This window comes from Cryptomeria japonica, chromosome 9 (genome assembly GCF_030272615.1).
Source record: "Cryptomeria japonica chromosome 9, Sugi_1.0, whole genome shotgun sequence".
NCBI lineage: Eukaryota > Viridiplantae > Streptophyta > Pinopsida > Cupressales > Cupressaceae > Cryptomeria > Cryptomeria japonica.
Genome location: NC_081413.1, coordinates 522,855,241 through 522,876,280, shown reverse-complemented (window position 1 = coordinate 522,876,280; position 21,040 = coordinate 522,855,241). Strand labels below are relative to the sequence as shown.

The window sequence follows — 21,040 nt, the reverse complement described above, 5'->3', positions numbered from 1 at the left end:
ATATGCTTCAGGAAGATTCGCCTAGCCTCTCCAAATGAATAGTCACAATTTTCACTATTTATTCACCCCAATAGCTGAAGTCTTCAACAAAAAATTGTACTCCATGAAACTGGTATAAAATCCCAATCAGCTCAATATGAAGGACTGAATGTCTCCCACTCTGAAAGCAACCCTTTGGAGGGATCTCTTACCCCCTCAGTTATGCAGATCAAAGCGAGGTATCGTTCCCTGAGACCAAATCTGCGGACAACCCTTGGCTCCACAACCACAATGCAAGAGAAGATAACAAATAACCGATGCTCAACAATGAATCTCCCTCCTCTATTTATTCTTTTCATAGCCCACCATAAGATTCCTTCTAGAATATTCCCTTCTTATCCAGTAGGTACACTTCATTATTATTTTTATTACATATGTTATTTTAATTGCAGTTTTAAAATGTTATTATATTATAATTAAAGTGCACACGTCTCACAATACGTGTTATCTCCTTATTTCGCCATAAAACCAAGTAGAAATAGAATGTGAAGCCACTAATTTCCGCCAAGTCGACCTCCTAATCAACTCCTTGGCCTATGAGGGTCAAATTATAGGCCCACCGCGTGAATGTCCACGTGCTAAGGAGAAGGGGACATTACACCAGAGCATGCAGACTTGACCACCTTGATGCGGCTAGTTGTGAAATATTCCAGGTGGTGGGTTGATCAACAAAGTCATTGATTAAGACGGAGAAATATAACCTTGACTTATGACCTGATGGGTGAAGCAAAATAATGTTCTTCAAATACAGAGGTATCTCAAAGTGCCAAGCCAATCAAAAGTGCTAAAAAAGAAAGGGAAGGCAATTGTGAATGAAGGACCTACTCAAAAGAAACAAAGGCTAGAACCATCTTGTTCTGCCGCATCAGCAAACATAAATGACATATTGGCCATTGATGAGTCATTGACAGAGATGGAAATTCCTTCCCCAGTTCATGGAGAAAACGTAGAGTCAATCCATCAAGAAGATGAGCAGCCTCTGTCTCCTACCGGCACAGAAGTATTTGGAGTCGGACAATGAAATGGATGTTGAGGAAGGTGAATTTCAAGAAGGAATGATTTCCGCCCTTCGGGGTATCACATGTGAAGAAGGCAATTAGGAAGTGGAAGGCATTGAGCAGCCTACTGTTCCTGATTGGTTGAAGGAAGGATTGAAAGTAAAGACACAAGAAATAGAAGTTCATGAAGAGGATGATATGGCAGATTTCTTAGCCAAATTAGAACAAGTTGCCACAAAGAAGCCATCCAGAAGGTTTTCCACCATCCAAAGAGATGAAGTTGACTGCAGGACAATGCAAATTGCTATACCTAAAGTGGACAAGGCAAAGGGAGATATTGGTCCCCATGAATATGAGATCACTACAATCAGTTTAGAACCAACTACCAAGAAGCAGGAAGCTAAAGACTTGGATAATTCAGTTGCTTCCATGAAGGCAAGACCGGACAAGGAAATAGAAAAGAAGAAGGAATATAAGAAGGAAGTTGAGCGACTAAGGGATTATATTCAGCATTTGACTAAGCCACTTGATCAAGCAAATCCAAAAGCTCCTCCACTCTTAGATTCACAAGAAATAGTCAGAAAAACTGAGGAAGGAGCAGTGCCAGCCAAAGAGACCAAGGCATGGATGGAAAGCACAAGTAAAGAGGCAGCCACATTTGAGGAAAGGTTAGCATTAACATATGAACAACCCTCCTCTTTACTCTCCAGGATTGTATGCATGGCAGAAGCATGGGCTGATCTCCAAGATATTCAAGACAGAATTGTCCCATGCCTTAGAGAATTGAAAGGAGTTTCGAAGCAAGAACTAATTGATGGGGATATAATTGAAGCAAGAGTTGCATATGACTTCAACAGTTGGCACTGGACATTGGTTGCACGCAGTGAAGTCTTAGAGAAAGTGAAGGTAGATGCTGACAGAGCTGAAAAGCCAATAAAAGAAATTCAAGACAAGGTTTACCTTGTAGTTGCAGAGGTACTTGAAAAGGAAACTATCTGAGAGAAGGATAGGAAGTTAGAAAATCTAAAGACCAAGACACAAGAGATCTTCACCACTGGACCAGTCCTAAAGCAGAATCTGGCTATGGCATCAAACCTCCTGTCCATCAAGGATGCTTTCCAAAAACAGGAATTAGATTGGGAAATTACTTTTGTTGTATGTGCAGATGATTTGGAAGGACTAGAATGCAAAGTCAGTGTGCTGCCACATGTCACAATGGAAGAGGTTGATCATGCCTCTCGACGGGAGAAGGGGGTGCAGTCCTAAAAGATAGCACCTTGTGCCACTTGTCTTTGCATGCACTGGATATTAGTTTTATTTTGGGAAACCCTAATTAGAGTTAGGTTGTCTTAATCTCGACCATTGATCTTAGATTGATCTCGGCCATTCATTTGTTTTCAGAAACTCTATATAAACGCATTCTCTCATTTCATTTAGTGTGGAGAGATTTATGAAATTGTTGCATAGAGCTACTTGAATAATAAAAAGTTCATTATCAGTATTGGTTAGAAGTCTTATTGTTATCAAGTGGTGCATGGTTGCATATTTTCTTCAACACTTTAGAATAGATTTGCTTTAAGTAATTTGCTTTGAAGTTGTTAGATGAATGAAGGATTGATAGTTTAGATTGGTGAAACTTTTGCTCATACTTTCTTTGGATGGATGGTTTCCATTCAATGTGTAAAGTTAGCCTGAGCTTTGGTGGCACCTATCTTTGCTGATTGTCTTTCCAGGAGCTGGAGCGGTTTGAAGCTTAGTTGGACTGTTGGAGACTTTTGAAAACTTTCCTTGAATCACCCTTGTCTTATTGAAGCCTAGCTTTCACACTAGAAACATTTCTGAGCATTCCTATTCATTGTATGGTGATTATAACAGGTCTGCAATATGTTTTAAATCAGATTTGTAATGCTTGAAAATAGTTTAATTGTTATCAGCTCCTTGCTTTATTAATTATGTTTCAAAAGTATCATGCTTGTGTATGTTCCTTATTATGAATGAAATCTGAAAGCATCAAACAGCAATCAACTTTCATTGGTTCTATAAACTTGCAAACACATTTCAAAAAAAAAAAACAGGGGTGAACATTTCACTTATACAATGTAATTTATAACTACATAGAACTTCCTCTTCATTTAGAAATAACCATGCATGCACATTCTTGTTAAGTTTTATGATCAGATTATAACAAAAACAAAAATTCTCCACAAATGAACAGTATGAACACTAAGTTACCCTGGGAAAACCTTTCTTATTAAGGTGAAAACCCCAGCCACAAAATTCTCAGTTATATTTAATCAGGTTTGAATATGATTAACAAAGAATGGCTTCACTGCTTGAAGCTTTAAGCACACAACAGTATAACACACAAAATAATAAATTAGACTGCTGTAGAAGATCGGTCTGCTGTAGTAGATAACGTGATCTGCCAAATGTGTGTTGCTTCGAACTGCTGAAGATAATAGTTGATTTGCTGATCAAGTAATACAACCAAATAGATATATATTCGATATCTTTTTCAGTGATAATGTCTTGATGCATATACCATACATATACCCGATTATAGGTTCCTCCAACCAACACGACTTCTCTAACAAGTCGGTCATAGCATCTATCATCACGTCTCTTCATTGTAATCAATCACGTCCTTAAGGGTGGCGGGATATATATTAGACTACTTTAACAAATCATTTCATTTAACTACGAACTCGGAGTATAACCGTTTCATTAATTAAGAACTCGGAAATATATATAGAAGTCGAATATAAATGTGTAAGGCCAAATGCCCTTCACACATTTTATAGAGAAGTTGGGTTTTGGGGATCCGACCGAAGCTATTCATCAACACTCCCTCTTAGCTAGGGAGGAATTATTTTCGACATCTGAGTTACATAGTCATGGCCACTCCCAGAGGATGAGTGCACACAAATGCTAAGTCATGGAGTCTCTCACATGACATTCACCGTACCTACTCGCAGAGGGTGAATCCACCATACCTACTTGCAGAGGGTGGAACAAGGTCTGGAACCTCAAACTTCTCTCGCAGAGAAGAATGCAACACAAGGGTTGATACCTCAAACTTCTCTCACAGAGAAGAATGCACAACAAGGGCTAATACCTCAAACTTCTCTCACGGAGAAGAATGCTCAACAAGGGTTGATACCTCAAACTTCTCTCACAGAGAAGAATGCATGACAATACATATCAAGTAATTACTGATGTTGAGACTCCCTTTTAGCAAGAGCTTCATTTTCCACAATTCCAAGCTTGTCTCGAAAATGCACAAATTTCACTTTCGCAAGAGGCTTGGTGAAAATGTCAGCCGTCTGTTCCTCAGTACAAATGTATCTTAACTGAACAACATTCCTTTGTACCATATCTCTGATATAGTGGTACTAAATCTCTACATGCTTCGTTCTGTCATGAAATACTGGATTGACTGAAAGCTTTACACAGCTTTGGTTATCACGATGTATGATGGTAGGCTCCAATGATTGACCAAAAAATCTTGCAAGGAGCTCACAAAGACACACTGCTTCGCGAGTTGCTACGCATGCTGCAATGTATTCTGCCTCTGCCTCTGCAGTGCTCAGAGCTACTGAAGATTGCTTCCTACTACACCAAGAAATCATAGCAAATCCCAAGTTGAAGCAACAACCAAAAGTGCTCTTTCGATCAGTAACACTCCCTGCCCAATCAAAATCAGAATATCCTTCAAGAATCAGGTCCATACTGCAAGAGTATTTCAAGCCATATCCAACTGTGCCACGCAAGTACCTCAAGATATGCTTGACTGCAACTAGATGAATCTGTCTAGGTTCACTCATGAACTGACTGAGTGCACTTACTGCATAACAAATATCTGGTCTAGTGTTAACTAGATACATCAGGGACCCAATCAATTGCCTGTACATAGTAAGGTCCACAAGATCTGAACTAGTTGTAGCTTCCCTTAGTTTCTTTAAGTTAGTTTCCATTGGTGTGGACATAGGTTTACAATCTGTCATTCCAAATCTCTTCAAGATATCGATGGTGTATTTTCCTTGACTTAGGATAATGCCATTGGGCATCTGCCACACCTCCAACCCTAGAAAGAAGTGCATAAGTCCTAAGTCCTTCATCTCAAATTCGGAAGTCAACTCCTTACATCTATCAATGAGATGATCTTCTCTAGTAACAAATAGGTCATCAACATAAAGTACCAAGATCAACATATCACCATTGAATACCTTGAAGTAAAGGTTTGGATTAGCATCATTCTTGCAGAAACCCAAACCCACTAAGTATCTGTCAATTCTTTCATACCAAGCCCGAGGAGCCTATTTAAGACCATATACGGCTTTCTTCAATTTACACACATGAGACTCTTTCTCATGAGTCACGAACCCCTCAGGTTGCTCGATGTAGACTTCTTCAATCACACCATTGAGAAAGGCAGTCTTCACATCCATCTGATGCAACTTCCATCCCTTAGTTGTTGCAATGGCAATGATGGTTCTAATGGAAGTATAGCGAGCATCAAAAGCAAATGTTTCTTCGTAGTCTATTCCCTCTTGTTGAGAGAAGCCACGAGCCACAAATCTAGCCTTGTACTTTTCAATGCTGCCATCAGCTGCATGTTTTATCTTGTACAACCACTTGGAAGATACAACAGACTTCCCTTTTGGTCTAGGCACAATATCCCACACATTGTTCTTGAGAATGGATTGATACTCCTCATCCATTGCATCTTTCCAAACTTGTTGTTTTGCGGCTTCCTCTACACTAGAAGGTTCAGACTAAATAAGATTACACATTAATGCAACATAACCAGAAAATCTTTGTGGTCTTTTGCTTTCTCTGAATGTTCCTCTAGGAGCAGCAAATTGTTCTGCTTCCTGCATAGTGTTTCGCGCCCAAAGATGTCTCTTTCGAGGCACAACAATATCTTTGGGCCCATCAGTGGGATCCAAAAGTTCAATTGGATCATTAATCATATCACGTTCTGTAGCCTCCCTCCGAATCTCAGGAGCATGATTAGCATCCATGTCTTGAGGAGTCTCATCATCTATCTCCATGCATGAGCCCTTTGATTGCAACATCTTCCTCAATTGTGACATCCCTGCTAACCTCTATTTTCTTTTGACCAGGAATGTAAACACGTTAGGCTTTGGAGGTTTCATTGTAGCCTACAAATATTCCTTCCATGCCAGAAGGCTCCAACTTGGTTCTCTTGTCCTTGGGAACATGAACATACACAGGACAGCCAAATATTCTCAGGTGACTAATATCAGGTTTGATACCTGAGAAGGCTTCTTCAGGAGTCATATTTTGTAATATCCAATGAGGACATCTATTTTGAACATACACTGTTGTTCTAGAGGCTTCTGCCCATAGAAAAATCTGAAGGTCTTGGTCATGAATCATATCTTTTGCAGCTTCAACTATAGATTTGTTCTTCCTTTCAGCAACCCCATTTTGTTGAGGGTTGTAAGGAACACAAAACTCCCTCTTGATCCCTGCCTCAATACAGAAATCACGAAAGCTACCCGAGGTGTATTCACCTCCACTATCAGACCTTAGAATTTTAATTTTCTTTCCAGTGATATTTTCTACAAGAGCTTTAAACTCTTTAAATCTACCTAGGACTTCATCAGACTCTTTAGACCTTAAGAAATAAATCCAAGTCTTCCTAGAGTAGTCATCTATAAAAGTTACATAATACAAACATCCACTTAGGGATGGAATTGACATTGGACAACATAAATCTGAATGTACAAGATCTAGTATTTCTTTAGACCTACTTTCACTGCTATGAAAAGGGCTTTTAATATTTTTACCCATAGCACAACCTTTACAAGTACCATCATTTACATGAATAAGTTTAGGAATACCTTTTACCATCTTCTCCAAAGATGGAAGAGCCCTGAAGTGAAGATGTCCAAGTCTTTTGTGCCAGAGTTCGCTAGAACTGGAAGAATCATGAATAAGAGCTTGAACTGGAAGAGTGGAGAGTTTGTATAAACTCTCATGTCGATTGCCGATCACAAGAGCAGTCTTGATGCTGGAGTTCTTAGGCCAAGCAAGAACTCTTCCTTCAAAAAATGCAATTTGATATCCCTTATCCTCCAAGGCTGAAATAGACACAAGGTTCCTCTTGATCCCTGGTACGAACAATACGTCACTTAGGTGTAGAGAAACTCCAGATTCAAGTTTTAGAGAAGTAGCACCAACTCCTCTGACAGCATAGCGAGCATCATCCCCAATAATGACTTGGAGATGTGATTCTTTCTCCACTAGATTAGAAAGATGCTCTCGATGACCAATGATATGTCGGGAGGCTCCACTATCAATTAACCATGTATCATTGTCCGTTGGAACATTGCTTGATAATGCTGATATGAAAAGAAAACCATTGGAGTTATCTTCAACCTCCTTCTGAGATGAGACTTCATTGATGTTTGCTCCTTGATGATTAGGTCTTGTCAAACAATCCTTTGCAAAGTGACCAAACTTGTCACACCTAAAACACTGGATGCAAGAGAGATCTTTCTTTCTTTTCCTTGTATCAGGTGCAGAATCTGTTTTGAATTCTCTAATCTTTTTGAAGTTGCCCTTCTTCTAATACTTTTGTTTCTTGGTAGATTGAATGGCAAGAACATGTGTATCTTCATTTTGAGAACTCTTGACAATTCCTCCAGCAGTCAATCTTGATTCTTCTTGAATACAATCTGCATGGAGTCGATCAAACTTAGGTAATTTAGATCTTCCACTTATTCTTTGTATAAATGGCTCCCATGAATGAGGCAAACCATTCAAGGCTAGCATAACAAGGTCCTTATCTATCACTTGATCTCCAATTGCGCTTAGTTGATCTCTTAATTCTGAAATTTTCATGAAGTAGGTGATTACTGAATCTCCTTTTGCCATCTTTACTTGGTGGAGTTGTTGTCTCAAGGCAAGAGCCCTACTTACGTTGTTAATCTCATATAAACCCTCCAAGGTCTTGAACATATCTCTTGCAGTTGTCATCTTGGAGATGAGAGGCACCAAGTGATCCCTCACGGAGTCGATTAATATTTTCTTTTCTTTGATGGCATTTTTCTTGAATTGCAATTTCTCCTCATGATCTTCAAGTTCGGATAAATCCTTTTCCTCTATGAGTTGAAGAAGATCATTTTCTTCAAGAGCAATGAGTACTCTAAACTTCCATGAGGTGAAGTTAGATGCGCCTCAAGCCTATCTTCGACTTTAAGACCGTTCACCATTTTCGAGACTTAGAGATACTGCTCGATAGGGAGAGAGGAGAGAATACTTAAAGTTGTATAGAATTTGATCATGATTTTCTTTCACCGTGGCTCTGATACCATGTTAAGTTTTATGATCAGATTATAACAAAAACAAAAATTCTCCACAAATGAACAGTATGAACACTAAGTTACCCTGGGAAAACCTTTCTTATGAAGGTGAAAAACCCAGCCACAAAATTCTCAGTTATATTTAATCAGGTTTGAGTATGATTTACAAAGAATGCCTTCACTACTTGAAGCTTTATGCACAGAACAGTATAACACACAAGATAATAAATTAGACTACTGTAGAAGATCGGTCTGCTGTAGTAGATAACGTGATCTGCCAGATGTGTGTTGCTTCGAACTGCTGAAGATAATAGTTGATTTGCTGATCAAGTAATACAACCCAATGGATATATATTTGATATCTTTTTCGGTGATAATGTCTCGATGCATATACCATACATATACCCGATTATAGGTTCCTCCAACCAACACGACTTCTCTAACAAGTGGGTCATAGCATCTATCATCACGTCTCTTCATTGTAATCAATCACGTCCTTAAGGGTGGCGGGATATATATTAGACTACTTTAACAAATCATTTCATTTAACTACAAACTCAGAGTATAACCATTTCATTAATTAAGAAATCAGAAATATATATAGAAGTCGAATATAAATGTGTAAGGCCAAAGGCCCTTCACACATTTTATAGCGAAGTCGGGTTTTGGGGATCCGACCGAAACTATTCATCAACACTCCCTCTTAGCTAGGGAGGAATCCTTTTGGACATCTGAGTTACATAGTCATGGCCACTCCCAAAGGGTGAGTACACACAAATGCTAAGTCATGGAGTCTCTCACATGACATTCACCGTACCTACTCGTAGAGGGTGGAACAAGAGCTGGAACCTCAAACTTCTCTCGCAGAGAAGAATGCAACACAAGGGCTGATACCTCAAACTTCTCTCACAGAGAAGAATGCAACACAAGGGCTGATACCTCAAACTTCTCTCACAGAGAAGAATGCACAACAAGGGCTGATACCTCAAACTTCTCTCACAACACAAATACCTCAAACTTACCCACTTTTGCCAATACTTGGAATGAATGTTTTCTAATGAAGACAAAAATCTCCAGTAGGGAAATTTGTACAGTAATTAGAAAGCATCTCTATTATGTATTATATAGCTTCTATTACAGTGGAACAACCTCAGCTAGCAATAGAGAGTTCAGGTGTGAGTAATCCTTCCAAGCATGTCAATTGTATCAATTATTTCAAAAACACAAGCGTTACTTACATTTATCGCAACTCTTCTCTAAACAGATCGTGTGTACCATGACAATTGCAGGCTTCTATATGCAGGCTTAAAGATTTTAGAAAATGCAGTTCCAATTCTGATTTCTGGCATAAGTTTGTAGTCTTAACATTCTATCGAGTATGAGTATAATGAGAATGTTATTGTTTTTTAGAGCAACCCACAAATAATATTGTTTTTGTATTCACCGTGGCAAATCATTTGGGACAACACATTTATAGAGGAAGGAGTCTTCCTAAAATTTCTCCCATACAGTTCTACCTTATTCTAGAATTAGGGAATTGTTAAAACAACTCATACCCAACACAACAATATGAGCACTAACAATAGTTTTGCCAACATTCCCCCCCTTAGTGTGAACATGGGAAAACTTTCACACTTTCAACTACAGTAAGCCCAACTCTTGTGGCTCTTGATCTGCATTCAAGCGAAAAGCACCTCTCATTAACCTTTCATGGTTTGCACACAGCTTTACCATAGACCTAGACACAAATAGGAACACACTCATCTATTCACCTTGCATGGTTTTCTAGATTACCACTCATCTATTCACCTTGCATAGTTTTCTAGATTACCACTAACTATTTCAAGACTCATGAATTACATTACACTAGTGCTTTTTCTTACTACAATAGTTTACACCAAGAGGTTACATAAGGAAATAACACACACATGAATAGAAGTAGCCATTGTTCATTTCCACTCGATCTCCAACAGCATAGGAAATTGTAATTGCCACTAGAAATGGAATATTGGTGTTATATTTCCCCCCAAGATGTGAAATTATTAGTCATTAGAAACATAGAAACAGAAGCACACACCACAATAGAAAACAAAACACAACCAAAGCCAATAGGCGGCCCTATTGTTGGTGATTAACGAGGAAACGTTGAGTATCCTATTTACTCTATTGCCTCCTGCCTCCAAGCTTGAATTTGTTTAAAACACATATTCTTCATCACTAGGACAAGATAGCTCTTCATCATTGGCATAGTCTTTCCAATCGATTTCTTTATCCAAGGAAGCATGTTGATCTAGTTTATCATCTAGTAAATCATGTGCCCTCTTCTTATAATTTAATATTACATGTCCTACTTCATACAATAGGAGCATTTTATTTTTCCTTTTGAAGGAAAATACATGGATTTACATTTTCCCTTTCTTGAAAGTGAACTTGTTTTGTTATGTACGTATAAGACTTCTTCCGCTTTTGAGTGTTCATTATGCTCAAGTAGAGTAGAGATTACTCCTTCAAGACTAATGATTACCTTGCTTAATGTAAACACCATTCACCATACCAAACATGTTTTTACGAAAACTATTCAAAATTATTGCTTTGGCATCATCATCCTTCACTTTCTCATTAATGCCAACTAAATAATTTAAGAGATAGCGAAGTTTACATATAGTATCTACCATTTTTGCACCTTTATCCATCTTCAATCCATACAATCTCTACTTCAATGTTGTCTTTGCACTTTTTGCTTCAGATCCGAAAGGCTAGTTTAATGAATCTCAAATCTACTTTGTAGACTTTGTGAAATCGACATGTTATAAGTACACTTTTGACAAGCCAAGGCCAACAGTCCCCAATGCTTTTGATTTTTGATAGTCCAATTGGCAAGTTCATTTAAATCAGTTGAAAAGACTGCGTAAGATTTGACAATAGTCCAAATATCTTTTTCGATCAACCGTATCTGCATTTGTATTGCCAATTATGAAAGTACTGACCTTCAAATTTCTCAATGAAACTTAATTTGTCCATGACTATCCGTTTAGTCAAAACAAAATCAAAGGTATCAAGCTCCACCAATAATGCACCTTACGCAAGCTAGGTCGTCTCCCACCAAGAGGACTAGTTAACAAGATGTCTATGTGGTTTTGTGAATCAATTTCGACCATGAAAGATGGAACATTCACCACTAGTCAGCCGCCCCCTTATATGTCATTGTTTGTAAAATTGACTTAGCCATCCTAGTCTTGAACACAAGGGTATAGAGTCAATGCTGAGGAAGATTTCAATTGTCAATGCTAAAACATAATCAAGCTTGTTTTGACTCTCATCAAGAAATCCATACTTGTTCATGCGATGCAACAGCACCTTGCCCTCAAAAATACAATGGGGATTCTTCTCAGCAGCAGTGTGTCAGTGGAATATGAAGATTGTATACCTCCGCTTTCTTTCTCTCCACTCTTCCCTGTGTTTTGGGGTCCTCCTGTCACGGTATGAGCCAATGGCAAGTTGTAAGCCGTGGATGGTTACCAAAAGAAACCACAAGATAGAGGCAGAAAATAAAAGATATTTCTAGGCCACAGGAAAGTTGAAGGTGAGTCACACAATCATCTTTGCTTCTGGTGTTTACTTGATTGAAATCCTTGGATATCTCACACAAACAGTTCTATACTCCACGAATCTCTGAGCTACACAATGTGTATATCATGGCTCCCAAACCCAATAATAAAATCCAATGACAAGATCCTTATCTTGCAAGATCGAAGGCAACAACATCATTGAACACTACGAATTGCCTGTGGCTGTAATATACTAAATCATGCTTTTGGAGCAAGTGTAGAGATTATTCAATAAAGGCTAAAAGAATCGAATGAAGGAGATACCTTTGTTACATGCTCCAATCCTTCAAGAATAATTTCTGGAAGGAGATAGTTTCTTCATGAATTGACAGTCAGAATGGTCCCTAGTCTGAACTTTGCAGTTATGCCAATGCCCATAATCACCACTTTTCAGGGTTGTAAGGGAAGTCAACAGTGAAGATGATTATTGGCAAGAAGAGCAACAACATCCTTAAAAACTGTTGGCAACAATTGATATCCTTCTAATTCATGTCTATACGAATTGCATGCCTTTTAAACCACTCTGATACCATATCGTTTTTCAAAGAAACACACAAATAACATTGTTTTTGTATTCACCATGCCAAATGATTCAAGACAATACATTTATATAGGAAAGAGCTTCCTCAAGTTTCTCTCATACAAATCTACCTTACTCTAGAAATAGGGAGTTGTTAAAACAACACATACCCAACAGAACAATATGACCACTAACAATAATTTTCTCAAAAAATGTATGGACATTTTGAGTCTAAAAAAGTTATTGCATATTTAAATAGGACTACAGGATTTCTTTAGCTTAAATTATTATCAGAGAATGAGCATTAAATTTCCCTTGTATTCAGGTCATAAAAATAAACTTTATTATGAAAACCTACGGTGACAATAACAATTAATAATATTATATACTTACAACAGAAAAACCAATCCTAATTTTGGACACATTAAAAGGAAATTCAGCACATCACTGATCTATATCTTCATTATACTAATTCCAAGAAAAAATTACTTTAGACAAAATATGTTTGTCTCTAATTGAAATCAAATGTTAAAATAATGACACTTACCAGAAGAAATAATTGCAAATGAGATAAATGTGCCAACTGCTCCAAATAGCACAATGGTTATGAAATTGCGGAAGAATTGTTTCTTCTTAACCTGAAATCTGTACAAGCAATTTTGAAGTTAAACAAAATGTTATAGGAAGTTCTCCAACACATTTAAAATTATAGCATCAAATTTACACGTATATGACATTTTAATGTAGTTTTACTTTTCCTTGCAGAGAGAAGTTTTCTTGCACTTCATTATCAAAGTTTTGTAGTATATTCCAGTTGATATATTTGTACCAACATCCCCCAACATTAATGATGAAAGACCACAGTGATTCTTCCTAGCTATCTATGCCTGTTATAGCATATGCAGATTTATCCATGTAGTATAATTCTAAGCATCTGTTATATAGTAGTAATATAATTAGGCTGATCTTAAAAAAAGGGGTAAAGGTTTGCTAAGAAGTGCCACACAGATTGAAAGTGGTGATGTCTTATTAGACTCTCAGTCAGCTTGTGTCCAAATACTAAGTTGAATGTCCAAGAAGCCTGAGCAGAGACATCGCTATCTTTACATCCAAGTAAAAAGGAATGCAAGTGAGGATATTTCAGCAGCCTGAACATATCAACCACAGCATGAAAAAATAAAATCTTTAAGAACTCCAATTCACCTAAAATTCATGGATCAATCAATATTGGGCAGCTTTAGATTCCATTCAAAAAAATGTGCATTGTACTTTTTATTATAACAATGAAAGTAAGGTCTTTGTACAAGAAGAGGAACAGCCTACGTGTGCCTGATGGTAAGGCATGTCTCCTACATAGAGAAGATCATGGGTTCAAAACTAGAAGGGGGTAAGGTTGTACAAGCCAATGAACAATATGCAAGGGAGATCTATACACCAAATTGGTGACTTGCTTGGCAGTGCCCTAAAAAGCTAGCTTCCTTTTTTTTATTAGTACAAAAGCAGACTTATTATTGAACAACTGATTGAAAATATAACCTTACAAGTACTATGAATTTAAGCAATTTAAATGCAACATGATGCTAACGCAATAGACAGAGAAAACAAAACTTCAAAAAAATTCTAATAAAACAATGTCAAGAAAATATTGCCCATGTGTCAAAGATACGGAAGAAAGACTATTAGCTCTTTCCTTCATCTTCAAACATAGAATCATAGAGTTAAGTGAATGATCCAGGACTGAATTAACAAGGATAAAAGAAATAGAATTGGAGAGATTTTTCCCTTGACCTCCATTTTGATTTTTAAAATCATAAAATTTTACAAGCTCCACTGCCAGTCAATATATGGTAATAAATTGCAGCTGTGATGAATTCTCCTCCAGACATAAAGACTGATGTAGTGGGCTCTTGGATTAACCCACAGATACAAGGCTTATCCACTGGATTGTTCTAGCCATAGTTTAAGTACTCATAGAATACTTGCTCATGCAGTTTTTTCATCCCTGAGCTTTTTTGACTTTAACTCACAAACTGCAGAAACATGTTTCTGACAAGTTTTCCACTTTGACTTGCAAAAGCACTCATGGGTACTCAAAGAGTTTGAGAGTGAAACGTGGAAACAACAAAGGGATTTGCACAAAAAAAATGCTCCTAAATTGCTTAAAAATTCAGCCTGCATGTGCCCTTTTGTTTATGCTCGCCCTTAGAACATTTAAACAGAGATTTTATAGCCTTTGTCACTTTGCAAACATTGAAATATTAGGTAAGCATGATTCATGATTTACAAACATTTTTAGATTCACAATTAGCATATCAAAATTGCAAAAAAAATAAAAAATAGCATATGATTGAAACCCACCTGATTTGCATACGAAATTTATGGTTTTTAAGGTCGAGTTGAAATTTTTAGGTCTGCCAAGTCCAACCATGCAAAATACGGTTCAAGCTATGTACATTCACAGTCAGGGTTCTTTGTTCACCCAAAGGTGTTCATGGAACCAAAAGAAGCATCATAAGGCAAGGATGAAATGTGCTAATTTTCATTATTATTACATGCCATTCCATGTTGCGAGGAGATTGACCATATTGGGTATCATTGATCAGTGCATTTACTGTAGCTGGAAAAAGGTTCAAAGAACCTGGTCCATATGATTTGAGTGGACCCTTGTTAAATGTGTTAGACATTTTGTCATTGATGTCAAGTGGTTTCTGTCAAGCCTATGTTATTCAAGCTAGAGGATTACAGAAAGTAATTTTAGACTGACTTTGTAGAGCTTTTCGAGCTACTGTTTATTCATTAGATCTTCTTATACGTGCTTGAGCTCCTTGACCTGCTTGACCGGCTTGACCTGCTTGCTTGCCTGGTTGAGCTAGTTGTCTGCTAGCTTGAGGTGCTTGGGTGTCAGCTTGAGCTGCCTGTGTGTCTACATCAGCAGTCTATGTGCTTACATGTCATCCAATCAGCTGCTTTGTCAGACCTTTGTGTCTTGTCAGCTTTTTATATCATATTTTCAGATTTATGAGAAGTGTGGGATTCGATTTCTCTCTTTGTTTTGGCCACGTATTTTTACTCCTACGGTCTTGTGATATGTGTTGGAAGAGTGAAGGAGTGGCTTTTGACCAGGAAGAAAAAACGAATTTTGTATTTCTTTTACCGTGAGCCTTATCCCAACATGTTGAGCTTTCATAAAGGGAATATTTTTTTAATAAAATCATTCTTATCGTGGCTGCAGAGACTTTATGAAGTACGTTTTATTTTGGAGACTTGCACATGAATTTAAAATCGTGGCTGGAGGCGATTTCTTATGAAGACGTTACTTTTCATTGGAGGACTGTATGTTGCCATCTCATTGTTTTATTCTGGGCTGCATCGAATTAATCTTTCTGTGCGTGGATATAGTGAAGACATTTTTTTTTGCCTACATGGTTATGCTGGGGCGAGAATACATGTGGAGCTGTTTCAGTTTGTATTTAATGGAGTTGTGGTGAAAAAGGTTATGGGTCGTTGAAGATTAAAAGTCTTGGAGTACGTTTTTTTTTATGGTGAAAAATTCTTCAGTGTGGTTACCATTTTCAGTTGGTGAATATTGCTATGGCAGAGTTCTGGAGTAGTGGTGGCGCTACAATTTTTTTTTCCTTTCAGAATTTGATCATTGATTATGCGTATGTAGGAGTGTGTTAAAAAAATTGAGACATACGCATAGCTATTGGTGTGTGGCGGTTAAAAAGAAAAATTTGGAGGATGCCTTTATGAAAAATATACACAACTTTATGATGTTGTGATGCTGGGCAGTGAAATATGGACAGGCAGTAATAAAAAGTATTTTTTTTCAGGTATGCTGAGTATGGTTTAGAAGTGAGGCGCAATGTCTGAGTATCATAGTTGAATAATACCTTTACACTGTGTGAGCTGTTTTTGGGCAGACTGATACTTCAGTGGAGTGGATTCTATTTTTGAGCTGGACCTATAAATTTAAAAAAGTGAAGTGTTAAGGTGGGTTGATCGAGCTGTATGATATGTGTGTATGCTGTGACTTTTGAAAGATAGAGTTAAATTTTTACAGACTGATTTTGATTATTTCGAGTAAGAGAAGTAAGTCTCGTTGGCATGTGAAGACAGTATTTGTTCAACAGAGGTCATTTTTGAGTTGGTTTTAAGAAAAGAAAAATGGTGCTTCAAATGTATTACTTAAATCTATGAGCTATTTTAAAATTTGAGGTTGGTGCCTTTTCAAGTGGTTCAGTTCTACTTCAGGTCTGGTTGTCTGTGAGTTAGTTCTCACTGCATTGAACTGGGTTGGTGCCCATTGTGAGTTGGTGCTCACTCTTTGATGTGCTGAGTGGAGAGTTGGTGCTCTCCTGTTAGTTATTAACTTTGTAATCTGGGTTGGTGCCCATTTCAAGATATTGAAGATATATTTGTGTCGTGGTTTTTTACCCAAAAGGGTTTTCCACGAGAAAAATCTGAGTTCTTGCTTTGCATTTTGTTTACATTTTATGACTGCATGTTATTTAAATTCTTGAGTGTGCTAAAGTATTGAAAAGTTTGAAACACTAATTCACCCCCCCAACTCCCCTGTCAGTGTTTCCTGCGTGCTTCGCAATTGGGATCAGAACAAGCACCTTCTTCAAAAGCTTAAAAGCTTGAAGGTTGTGTTTGTTTGAGTTCAAAATGAATGCTCTAGAAGGATTAGCAACGAATAGAGCTCCTCTATTTGATGGATCAAACTATGCCTTTTGATGTGTCAGAATGCGAGCTTACCTAATGTCACTTGGTTTTGATGTCTGGAATTATGTTTCAACTGGTTATACACCTCCTCAAAATCCTTCGTCTACTGCTGATGAAAAGAGAGCCTTTGAAAGCAACGCAAAGGCTAAGAATGCTATCTTGTGTGGACTATCAAAATCTGAGTTCGTGAAAGTCATGCACTGTGACAGTGCTCAAGCTATATGTGGGACAAGCTTAAAAATGCTTATGTAGGAGGTGAAAAAGTGAAGAAAGCCAAGCTCTAGACTCATAGAATGCAGTTCAAAAGTCTGAAAATGAAAGAAGATGAGAATGTTGCACCATACTTTCTAAGGGTTGACGAAGTGGTTAATTCTCTCAAAGGCTTAGGAGAATCAATTGATGATAAAGTTGTTATACAAAAAAATCTTAAGGTCTCTACCTTTAAGGTTTGATGCCAAGATTTCTGCAGTTGAGGAGATGGCTGATCTTGATCAAATGACCATTGACAAGCTTCAGGGTATACTGACCGCATATGAGATGAGAACAAATCTTGAACCTTCAAAAAGAAAGACGACCTTCAAAGCTTCAAAGAAAGGCAAACAAGTGGAGTAAACCTCAAGTGATAGTTCAGAGGATGATGCTGATTCAAGAGAAGCTATGTTCACTAGAAGATCAAAGGAGGACTTCAACAAAAACAAGAAGAAGACCTCTCTCAGGTGTTTTAACTGTGGCAAATCTGGACATTTTGCAGCAAAGCATCCATACGAAGACAATGATGACAGCAGCAATGAAACAAAGCCAAAATTTAATAAAAAGAAGTATAGAAGTAAAGACAAGAAGACTTGGAAATCTAAGAAGAGTCTTTATTCAAAAGAGGAGAGTGATTCATCTAACGCAGGTGATGATGAATCTCTGAGTGATGAGATCTTGTTCATGGCTATGGAAGAAATTCACACAGAAAATCTAGAAGATGAAAGTGATCTTGAAGAAGAAGATGGTGAAGTGGATTTGGAGCAAGAATTGATAAGTGCTCTCAATGAGATAAATGTATTAAGAAGAAAAATTTGAGTTTGAAGGTGCAGCTCAAAGAAGAAAATGAAGGGAAATTTGCGAAATCACAAGCTCTTGAGGATGAAGAAAAACAAATTAATGATCTGAGAATTCAGATTGAGGAAGCCAAGAGACTGGAAGAGGAGTTAAGAAATCAGATTAAGGTACAAGTTGAAAGTTGTGAGAAACTTGAAGCAGAGATTGCTTCACTTAGGAGAATAGAGAAATAATCTATGCTACTAAACCAAGAAGAGATAAATCAGAAAGGTTCGCTTTAGCTAGACAACTTGTTAGCTTCCCAAAAGCAATCTTCAGATAAGGGTGGAGTTGGTCTTCATGAAGGTCAAAGTTCTATCTCTGCAAAAGATGGACAGCAAAAGACAGATGTTGGTGGCACAATGAATTCGTCATCAAAAGTCGGAAATATTACTTTCAAGAGGCCTCCTATCTCAAGGCAAAGACATATGAACGGGTTCAATAACTCCTTTTTCAATGGTTATTGTTTCTCTTGCAACTGTTTTGGACACAAAACCATCAATTGTAGAAGGTTTACAAGGAATGATTTCAGTTTTAGGAGTTGGAATTCTTTTATTTCTCCAAGGAATTACAATGTAATATGTTATAAATGTAATAATCCTGGTCACATTGCAAAGGTTTGTAAAAATGAAATGGCAAATGTTTCTAAACAGAGCAAGAAGGATGAGAAAGTGGACATGGCAAAAGAGGTTGCTAAGGTTTGGAAGAAGAAAGAGAAGGAAGTGTCAGTGGAATCCTTGATTGTGCAAACAACCCCTCATGCAGAAAATGAAAAAGATAAATGGTATATTGACAGTGGTTGTTCTAAGCATATGACTGGAGACAAAACAAGTTTCGTACTCTCAAAAGAACAAATGGAGGGAAGGTAAGATTTGGCGGTGATTCTTCAGCAAAAATCAAAGGTACAGGTACACTTGTTTTAAATGATGGTGTGACAAAATTTGAGAATGCTCTATATGTAGAAGTTTTCAAGCAAAATCTACTAAGTATGAGCCAGTTGTGTGATCAAGGACATAGTTTAAGTTTTAATTCAGATTGTTGTGAAGTTACAAAAGATGGTAAACTTATTGCAAATGCAAGTAGGGCTGCGAACAATTTATACACTCTTGATGATATCAAAAAGGAGAAGTTTGGAGTATTTCCACTCCATCATTGAGCTGCCTGCTTGGACTCAAGGGGAGTTTTTTTCATTGTCACATTCTTTCAGCCCCATCTTTGTTATGCAGGATGGTTTTAGTTTTTGCAGGTTGGTTTTGTCATTGATGTCAAAGGGGGAGAAGTAAAAATAAATTTGGGGGAGCAGTTTTGTTTTGTTGGTTACAGAAAGTGCCAGTTGAAGATGGAGTTGCCATCAATGACAAAGGGGAAGATTGTTAGACATTTTGTCATTGATGTCAAGTAGTTTTTGTCAAGCCTATGTTATTCAAGCTAGAGGAACACTGAAAGTAATTTTGGACTGAATTTGTAGTGCTTTTCGAGCTACTGTTTATTCATTAGATCTTCTTATTTTTCCTTAAGCTGCTTGACGTGCTTGACCCGCTTGACCCGCTTGACCTTCTTGCTTGCTTGGTTGAGCTAGTTGTCTACTAGCTTGAGGTGCCTGGGTGTCAGCTTGAGCTGCCAGTGCGTCTACATCAGCAGTCTATGTGCTTACATGTCATCCAATCAGCTGCATTGTCAGACCTTTGTGTCTTGTTAGCTTTTTATATCATATTTTCAGATTTATGAGGAGAAGTGTGGGATTCGATTTCTCTCTTTGTTTTGGCCATGTATTTTTACTCCTACGGTTTTATGATACGTGTTGGAAGAGTGAAGGAGTCGCTTTTGACCAAGAAGAAAAAACGAATTTTGTATTTCTTTTACCGTGAGCCTTATCCCAACATGTTGAGCTTTCATAAAGGGAATATTTTTTTAATAAAATCATTCTTATCGTGGCTGCAGAGACTTTATGAAGTACGTTTTTTTTTGGAGAGTTGCACATGAATTTAAAATCGTGGCTGGAGGTGATTTCTTATGAAGACATTACTTTTCATTGGAGGACCGTACTTGTTGCCATCTCATTGTTTTATTCTGGGCTGCATCGAATTAATCTTTCTGTGTGTGGATATGGTGAAGACGTTTTTTTTCGCCTACATGGTTATGCTGGGGCGATAATAGATGTGGCGCTGTTTCAGTTTGTATTTAATGGAGTTGTGGTGAAAAACGTTATGGGTCGTTGAAGAATAAAAGTCTTGGAGTACATTTTTTTTTATGGTGAAAAATTCTTCAGCGTGGTTACCATTTTCAGTTGGTGAATATTGCTGTGGCAGAGTCGTGGAGTAGTGGCAGCACTACAAATTTTTTTTCCTTTCAGAATTTGATCATTGATTATGCGTATGTAGGAGTGTGTTAAAACAATTGAGACATACACATAGCTATTGGTGTGTGGCGGTTAAGAAGAAAAATTTGGTCGATGCCTTTACGAAAAATATACACGACTTTATGATGTTGTGATGCTGGGCAGTGAAATATGGACAGGCAGTAAAAAAACGATTATTTTTTCAGGTGTGCTGAGTATGGTTTAGAAGTGAGGCGCAATGTCTGAGCATCATAGTCGAATAATACCTTTACACTGTGAGCTGTTTTTGGGCAGACTGATACTTCAATGGAGTGGATTCTATTTTTGAGCTGGAACTATAAATTTAAAAAGTGGAGTGTTAAGGTGGGGTGATCGAGCTGTATGTTATG

At 37.6% G+C, this 21,040-nt stretch overlaps 1 protein-coding gene across 5 annotated transcripts in view; it reads right to left on the bottom strand.

The window, feature by feature from the left end:
• The window catches only part of LOC131077033 (sodium/hydrogen exchanger 1), a 182,190-nt gene that overhangs the window by 128,737 nt on the left and 32,413 nt on the right, over window positions 1–21,040 (bottom strand). For all 5 annotated transcript variants that reach the window (XR_009113518.2, XM_058014396.2, XM_058014395.2 and 2 more), the window contains exon 4: window positions 13,047–13,144. Coding sequence is in view for 4 of the 5 variants with exons in the window: in XM_058014396.2 (XP_057870379.1) it covers window positions 13,047–13,144 (98 nt within the window). In the remaining variant the exon portion in view is untranslated. The remainder of the gene's footprint in view (window positions 1–13,046; window positions 13,145–21,040) is intronic.